The sequence below is a fragment of the Stylophora pistillata genome, chromosome 2, assembly GCF_964205215.1.
Source record: "Stylophora pistillata chromosome 2, jaStyPist1.2, whole genome shotgun sequence".
NCBI classification, from domain to species: domain Eukaryota; kingdom Metazoa; phylum Cnidaria; class Anthozoa; order Scleractinia; family Pocilloporidae; genus Stylophora; species Stylophora pistillata.
In genome coordinates, this window is record NC_142520.1 from 11,463,373 (window position 1) to 11,471,768 (window position 8,396).

General features: G+C 37.4%; 3 protein-coding genes and 1 pseudogene across 3 annotated transcripts in view; 1 reads left to right on the forward strand and 3 right to left on the reverse strand.

Annotated features, from left to right (window-relative positions):
- Positions 1-8,396, reverse strand: part of LOC148737119 (uncharacterized) — a 141,004-nt gene that overhangs the window by 29,529 nt on the left and 103,079 nt on the right. The gene's annotated exons all lie outside the window — the stretch shown is intronic.
- On the reverse strand, positions 1,126-2,727 carry LOC148737120 (uncharacterized; annotated as a pseudogene).
- LOC148737121 (uncharacterized) lies at positions 2,639-6,201 on the forward strand. The gene is made up of 3 exons (XM_088747284.1): positions 2,639-3,490; positions 3,686-3,873; positions 4,020-6,201. The coding sequence occupies exons 1-3, from the start codon at positions 2,901-2,903 to the stop codon at positions 4,931-4,933; spliced, it is 1,692 nt and encodes a 563-aa protein (XP_088603410.1). The 5' UTR covers positions 2,639-2,900; the 3' UTR covers positions 4,934-6,201.
- On the reverse strand, positions 4,945-7,741 carry LOC148737122 (uncharacterized). The gene is made up of 2 exons (XM_088747283.1): positions 7,547-7,741; positions 4,945-7,405 (listed from the first exon to the last, which is right to left on the reverse strand). The coding sequence occupies exon 2, from the start codon at positions 7,391-7,393 to the stop codon at positions 5,696-5,698; it is 1,698 nt and encodes a 565-aa protein (XP_088603409.1). The 5' UTR covers positions 7,394-7,405; positions 7,547-7,741; the 3' UTR covers positions 4,945-5,695.

Sequence of the window (8,396 nt, forward strand, 5' to 3'; positions counted from 1 at the left end):
GGGTTAACAATAGGGATGTTTTCTCACTTTCTCGAGGGTATTTCCAAAGCAGATGTGATAGACGTAAGCTTAATTTATAAAGGCGTTATCGTGTTCACAATCCTGTCGAAGAGCTCTTGTTCATCGACATTATTGTCCTCGTCCGTTCGCAGCAGTCTCTTTGCCCTGGGTTTTTCTCTTGTCAAATTAACTTTTACTGAAGATGTAAAGTCTATCCTTTGTGAGTGAAATCGAGGAACAAATGAAGCATCTTGAACTACTTTCTAGCAATTTCTTCGTAGTTACATCCATGGGAAATTTTTGAGATGACTGGCAACTCTAGAAAGCGCCGATGAATTTACGCGGGGTACTTACGTCATTGAAATTTGATTGGTTTTATCGTGAAACCAAAGATGACGTGTTATTTTCACGTGCAGTCACCGTGAAATCTAAACAAAGGGAGAGGAATGTGGTTCGGGTTTAAGTAGCCGGTTGGTGGGGGAGGGAGCGTTGCGTGACGAGCCCAAACAACGGCTTCGAAGGAGACTAGTGAGTGAGAGGACACGTTTTGCATCGTGCACGAGTGCATTTAAAAGTGCCTGGTTGGTCATTAGTCTGAAAAGAACTTCTGACCAAAAAATTGCCTATGTTTTTGTCGCGTTTGAATGAAATGAGCGGAGGCTGCGAAAAGATAGTGCTTGTCTCTGGATCGTTTTGAAGTAATTTAAAGTTTTTAAGAATGATGGATTTAACCATAGTTAGTAGAGGGGGACAAAAAAAACATATGAAATATGCTCCAGCGTGTTACACTTGTGAAAATAACATTATTTTGCATGTTAAAAAAACATAACCATAGATTCTTAAAAATGCTAGTCAATATACGAGATATAGTGTTACAGCTGTAGCTGTAAGACTTAAAGTTAAAAATTGTAAACATCAAAACTGGAACATGTTGTATAAGAGTTTGTTTGTAGAAAGAACTATGAAATTAAACTGTATTTCGAACTGTTAAATTATTTGGAAAACTAGAATTTGCATTACTAGAGTGAAAGTATTTAACCTGTGAAACAACAATTATTACCCTGTAAAATTGAAAAAAAAGACAAAAGAAAACAATGAAGTCAGCACTAATATGTATTAGTTCGATATGTCTTTCATAGGCTTAATGCTTACATTCTGTTCCTATGATTACACTAAATCTGCCTGTCTTCTTGACTTGATCGCTCAAGTTCCTTTCTTAATGCTTTAGCTTTACCTTGCTTTTGCCTGATTTTAAACCTTTGAACAACACCTTTGGCATATGAAAACGAGCGTACCTTGACATATAAGCTAATTATGCAGTGTAAAATGTCCTTGCTTACAGAATTATAAATTTGAAGTTCAGCATCAGATAAAATGACATTATAAGAAGCTGTTACTTGAAGATCTTTAACTGAAATCATTACAACATGTTCATAGTCAATTAATTGTGTAGCCTCTCTTGTACCTTCTCTGAAATGGAATTCAGTTCTCTTGAATATGGCTTGTGCTTGAGCTGTAGGACTCCACAATCCGCCTCGACTCAAGCAGTTAGTCAATGCTTATGATTTCTCTTCCCTGTCCTGTAGTCTACAGGCAGTAAGAATTGAAATGGCTTGCTGACTTTCGTTTGTTGTTTTGTGCTTTGAAGTTCTATGCTTTTTATGCAAGCTTTGCAAAACATATCCTCCTAAATATTGCATGGCAGCTAGTTCATTCTCAGACAAGGAAACAGTTGTGACAACATCTTTAGCAGAATTCTTTTTCAATTCTTCTTTGGCATGGCCCGGAAGAGTGTCTGCTAGCTTAGTGGCGAAGAGTGTTGCTGCTCTCTGGGGAGGTCCTTTGAAGTATTTCGAAGAGTTGAGCACAATTTCCCCATAAAACTTGGCATATAAAGCTTCAGAATTTCCTTTGGAAATAAAGGAATCATATAGGTTTTGGACTGTTCTAAATTCCGAAGTAGTTTTTTCAAATTCAAGACAATAATCTTTGACTTCGTCTTTCAAGGACTTGTGGAAAACTTCACGTTGTACGATATTCTGTGTCGTGTGTCTCACGAGCTAGGCAAACACGTCATATTTTAACGCTGTCTCCTTATTCTTTCTCGTCTTAATAGCTTGGTCCTGTTCTTTGTGTTTCGCAGCTGTGTCTACTTAAGCCTTGCTTGCTTTTACAAATCTTCGTGCAAAACTGACATGTAACTCCTTCCTTTTGAACCCACAAGGGAACAACAGATACATACCTCAGCATTGCTATAAAAGCTTTCTTGCTTTGAAAATTACACTATCAACTATCACTGACAATATTAGGACAGAAATAGCAAAAGCAATTAATAAAACTCTTTGAGTAAAAAAAATTTAGCTTGCGTATAAGAATATAAGCTTGCGTGAAGAATCGCCTACAAATCATAGTAATTCCGCGAAATAAGCGCATATTTATACACTCGCCTCCTCAAAAACAGCTTCTAAATAGTCCTCGAAGTATTCATCTTCGTGTAAAGCTTCAATATAGCATCAAAATCGTCTCCAAACAGAAAATCAGTACTAGAAGTCCCTACCGACGCCATGTTTGTTTAGTGTCGTGTGCAGGGTCACGGTCACGTGACGTTACTTTCAACATAGAAACACGAACAATACCTGCATCAAGAGTCTCCGATATCGAAACGCGCGCAATGCATTCTGGGATCGTCTCATATAAAAAGTGGGCACCAAGCGTGACAGCGGCCATCTTGATAACTAAAGCATCGTCAACATTTATACACTTTTACCTCGCGATTTTACAATTTTTTCCAGTTTAAATTAGATCATAGTTTGTATATAGTTTTAATAATAGTTTGTATATAGTTTTCACTAGTTTGTATATAGTTTTCATATAGTTTTCTCGTCGTTTTTGGCGTGGAAATGAGCGAGACAAGTGAGCTTTCCCTCGAGGAAGTCAACACATGGAAGGTGGACGCTCTCAAGTTATTTTGCCGTAAACGAAATCTTAAAACTTCTGGAGCTAAAGCTGAACTTGTAGCCCGTGTGTTTGCAGCATCAGAGATGGGAATCCAAGTACAAGCATCGGCTAAAGAACTAATGTGCATCACGGAGTCTGAGAGAGCGAAGCTATTGTTTACTCCTGAGGGCAGCAAGCTTCCCGATCCTCTTGGGCTAAAGGACGGATGGATTGATGAAAAAGATGGGCTAACATCATGGCCTCCTATATTTCTAAGTGACATTACGAAATATCTGATGGCTGATCATCCTGGAAAGGATATTAAACTGCACGAACGGGTCATGAATGAGTACAAAGAGGGGAAAGCATACCGCTTATTTGACTCGGGCTTTCTGAAAGAAGTTTTCTACCATGAACTAGAAAATATGGATTTTTGCTTCTTGAAAGCAAAATGTACGCATTCGATGAAGGTTGGTGATACACCACATACATCATGGATTTGTTCAAGAAAAAATGGAGAGATTATCAGTGCCTACTGTACCTGTACTGCTGGGTATGTTAGACTTTCTGTTTTATAAGACTTTAACTTGTAACTGATGCAAAATTTAAGCCTAAAATATCATGTTTATCATATACCTCGATTTTATGACTAATGTTGTTGGTCTAAGCTCAATATATATTATACTTTAGAATGTTTAAAATATTATGTCTATCATATACCCTAACTATTTGTTATTTCTTGTTTCAGTATGAGTGGTTCTTGTATTCATGTGATGGCACTGCTGTTCAGAATTGAAGCAGCAAACCGTAATGGTATGACAAATCCTGCATGTACGTCCAAAGAGTGTGTGTGGAATGTTCCAATAGGAAACAAGACTGTAATCAAGCCCTCTAGAATTTGTGATATGGAGTGGAAGGCTTCAAAGCTAAATAAAGGTATGTTATTATGTTTAAAATTCTAAACAAAGTATTTACAGTATGTATACTGGATAGACATAAGTGTTATCTGGGGACATAAATAAGAAAGTTCTTATTAGCTTGTAACCTAGCAATTAATTTACTTTTATTTTGTGTTTTTCTAGAGACGACCAGACCTGCCATCGATAGTCGCCGAAAGTTATTCAATTCACATGAAGAGTTGAAGCCCCTGACTCCAAAAGGAAAGAGGAAGTCGTTTTATAATAATTTGAAGGACTTGTTGCCAGAATCGGCATTCATCAAATTAGCAACGGCTGAGTTTGAGGAACCGTGTTCAACTTCCGTTACAATAGAAATTAATACTGAAGTACCTGAATGTGTAATGCCTAAGTCATCAAAGAAAGACTTAAGTGCTGATGATATACATCTGATTGAACAAGGCACCATTGGTCAGTCTGAGAATGAGGCATGGCACGATTACAGAAAAGGCCGATTAACTGCCTCTAATTTCTATAGAGTGTACACAAAAGTTGAAACCCTTAAAACTAAGGGGGGTGATGCACAGGAACTAGTGGACACAATCCAGGGTAAAAGTAATGGACCATCGGAACATTTACCTGCTCTAAAATATGGAAGAAACATGGAGAAAGTTGCTAAGGATAAGTACGTGAAACTGTTTCAGAGGGAGCACAAAGATGCAAAATTCAGAGAGTGTGGACTATTTATTGATGAATCTGACCAATTCATTGGAGCATCCCCTGATCTGCTTGTTGAATGTTCCTGTTGTGGATTAGGGGTGCTAGAAGTGAAGTGCCCTTATTCTATTGTTAATGATTTACCATCAGAAGACAATCTTTCCTACCTGGTAAAGATTAATGGCAAAATTGTCTTGAAAGAGAAGCATGCATATTTTGCACAGATACAGGGACAAATGGCTGTGACAAAGAGAACATGGTGTCACTTCCTGGTCTACACCCAAAAGGGTTATCATCTGGAGCTAATCAAGTTCAATAATGATTACTGGGAAAAGATAAAGCAAAACCTAATTTGGTTTTATAATAAGTATTTAAGTGAATGAATGCTCGTTAATTATAACTTGATACAAAACTTTATTTACATGGTGTAAACACTAAAAATACATTTGTACATTTTATATACAATTTAGAATTTTTACAATTTCATATCTGGAAAAACTGGTCTGACAGTTCTAAATTGAACTCAAATAGTCTCTGAATAGAACAGTAAAATTGTCTGTTGTGGAAACTGGAATGGATGAATCAAATCATGAAATTTTATACAAGTAATGCATTGACCACACTTCAGTATGATTGAAAATGTTACAGTTTGATATTGTTTGCAGTTATATATATAGTAATAATAAATAATATATTATTTATTTGTGTTCAGCGACACATGAGCTGTGAAATGAAGAAAAATATTTACAAATTATATCTAATGATTGTAATCACTCTACCAGAATAATTTTTCTCTTGTGAGGTCCTTGTGGTGCAAATAATATAACAGTTCTTATTCAGAGTGCACATACTTAATAGCTGAAGCATTAAATGGTACTAAATCATACTAATACTTAAGTTTCTTGTTATGTACCATTATCAACACTATTTAGTATTATTTGGTACCATTTGTATGAAAGATTAAGTGATTGCACTCTATACTAGTTGCTAGTAAATACTTAGTAGAGCAGAGATTTTGAATAACATTTAACCTAAGAAAGAACTTAGACTAATACATATTGGTATCCTCTAAATTTATGAAGTTTATATTCTTTCATGGGTTAAATGCTGTCAATCTTTTTAGCTATTTGTACATTTCTTGTTAATCATTTTTTACCCAAGGGTCTATACAAGTTACATAAGGCTGCACAAATAAGTACAATGTTGTCTATACTGCCAAGCAGTGATATTGGTAGTTCATGCTTTATCAGTCTAAACGTCTTCAACCGTCTTATTGCTTGCTCAACAAAGATTCTAAGATTTGCAATTTCTTTTGTTTTAGCAACTTCAGCTTTAGTGAACTGCTCTTGTCCACGTTTACCAGGGGGGATGTGTAGTCTTGAGCTTCTGATTAAGAGGTCTTCAGCAATTGTGAATCCACGGTCTGCCATCACTTCATCGCCAGGTTCAATGATATCATAAAATGATGATTCTCTTGTCAGATGCACATCTGAAGTTCTCCCTCCCCATGCTTTGGATAAGAAATTGAAAAAACCATGTGGTGTTATTGATACCAACAGCTTAGCAGTGTTGTGATGCTTGTAGTCTGACCACGTAGCTGCTCTAAGGTTTGGGTCGCTTGGGGTTTCAATAAATATTTCTGTGCAATCAATGATGTGGCGTACATTAGAGTAGCCTGGCTTTTTAAACTTTGCGGGCAAAGTTGCTTTCACAACATCGATGGAGGGATTGTAAACCAAACATTTAAGTTCACTTGCTAGGATTTTCACCCAGGTAGTAACAACATTTGTTACATTTGTAGTTGAAATTCCAAACCTCTGTGCTAAGTCAGCATTTGTTGATCCAAGTCGAAGTTTCATTAAGGTCAAAAGAAACTCATCTTTTTCTGACAAAGCTCTTTTAGGGCCAAACTTATTTGGTGTTTTTTTGAAGTTTCTTCCTTTTTTAGTAGATTTTTTTGGGCCACTCCAGTAGTTTACTTTTTTAATGTTTCCCTTCACTACTTCAAACAACTTATTGAATACTCGTTTTGATGGTAGGCCGGTTAGTAGACGAACAGATGAATTTGTTTTCAAATCAGAATGTTCTAGTCCCTTACGCTGTCTGGCCTTGAGTTTTATCTTACATGCTTTGAGTTCACTTTCAAGTTCTTGGAGTTTTTCTTTGAGATCTTTGATCTCATTGAACTGCTTGAGTCTTTCCTGCAAGCATTTTTCTTTCATACAGAAGTCAGGATCTTCTAGGTTGTACCAGCCAAACGAATATGCATGATCGTGAGTGATATGGTCGGGTCGACCGGCAGTAGTACAATGTTCTTCTTCTGTTATAAACGAGGAACTACTTGGTTCTTGAATCACAGGAGCATCTTGACTATCATGTGCATTATCTTGAGTATCATCTTGAATATTATCTTGTGTATTATCTTGAGTATTATCTTGAGTTCTTAAACGTTTCATTTCTTCTAGTAATGATGATCTATCAGTGGGCGGTTTACGGTTACGAGTAGACTTTGTCTCGTAGCCCATTTTGAGTACAGGATCAGGGTTTTCTTTCGTGGGTTTCCCATCAACAAAGTGCTCATTGCAGACTCTCGACGAATTATTAGGTTGCCAGACTTCTCCTTTCGGGCCTTTTCTCTTTAGAAGATGGATCCAGCGCTTTCTACCCTCATTGTTTTTGCGTTCAGTAGGGAACGGAAATAGCTTGAACGGCAGCGGACAGTCACATGGCGGAGTGCCGTGTAAACAATCGTGAACTTCGCATTGCTGTGAAGCCCATTTCTCAAGCTTTTTCCCACTGTTATGGCACCCAAATACTGCACAATTTCTGTGCCCAAAGACCATGTCATTAAACGGCTGCAAAGTAATAAAAATACGATGAGAATCTTTGACTTTTGACAGTTCTTGTATTCGCGAATGTCACTCGCGCGCAGGATTGAATCTACTACCATTAAAAGCTTAAAAACAGCTAAAACAAAGTTAAAATTTGTAACTTACCTTTTGAATATAATACCCACGAAGATTATTTTCCAGTTGATATCACTTACAAGAACAAAAAGACTGTATTATAGATAAAGACACGCTTCAAAGAACGCATTGAATACAGAGACACACGCCATATTGTCACGCTTGGTGCCCACTTTTTTTGTGAGACTATCCCAGAATGCATTGCGCGCGAATTACCTTCCGGAACTCTTGATGCACGTAGAGGCTCACATTTAGAAGTTCGCCGGCTTTCCTAACCAGTCCCCCTCTACACTATGATTAAACTGAGTGGTTGTGAGGGTGAAACGTGAGAGTGAATGGAATGCGGTCGGAATCTTCCTTTTGTGACGTTTGTAGCGCTGAATGTCGATCGATAAGTTTGGCGCGGTGGTAACCCGCTTGAACAGCAGAATCAGGATAACCATATTTATCGAAAAAGTCGGGCACATTGACTCTCACTTGTGGTGGAAATCAGAGTCATCACTAGTACATAACTTGGGAATTTGAATTCATTCAGATTGTAACTACATTCTAAATATAAACGAATAACTAAATCATACCGGCGGAACTCACTAACTTACTAAATATTTCATAACACAATCGACACGGCAAAAAAACTAGCGTTCACCATACGGAAAACAAAAGTTGAATTCACGGAAAACGTGGCAATTTACTAACGTTTACCCGCGTTTTGCGTACGGAAATTCCGACATTTTCTGTGCGTTTTCGCATCGGTGAATCCCAGTATTCGTTCCATTATTCGGTAGCTTCCCTTCGCGGTAAATGCAGGCAAGTAAACAATTCATTTTCCGGCATTAACCGCTCGGTTAACGCAGTACCGCAAACAGCGTGTTTTCCTTTT

Bases quoted from the DNA above. Each gene is read 5' to 3' on its own strand.
- LOC148737121 (XM_088747284.1), top strand. From the start codon at position 2,901: ATGAGCGAGACAAGTGAGCTTTCCCTCGAGGAAGTCAACACATGGAAG. The intron at 3,491-3,685 runs GTATGTTAGACT...TTCTTGTTTCAG, and splicing joins TACTGTACCTGTACTGCTGG to TATGAGTGGTTCTTGTATTC. The intron at 3,874-4,019 runs GTATGTTATTAT...GTGTTTTTCTAG, and splicing joins GGCTTCAAAGCTAAATAAAG to AGACGACCAGACCTGCCATC.
- LOC148737122 (XM_088747283.1), bottom strand. From the start codon at position 7,393: ATGGTCTTTGGGCACAGAAATTGTGCAGTATTTGGGTGCCATAACAGT.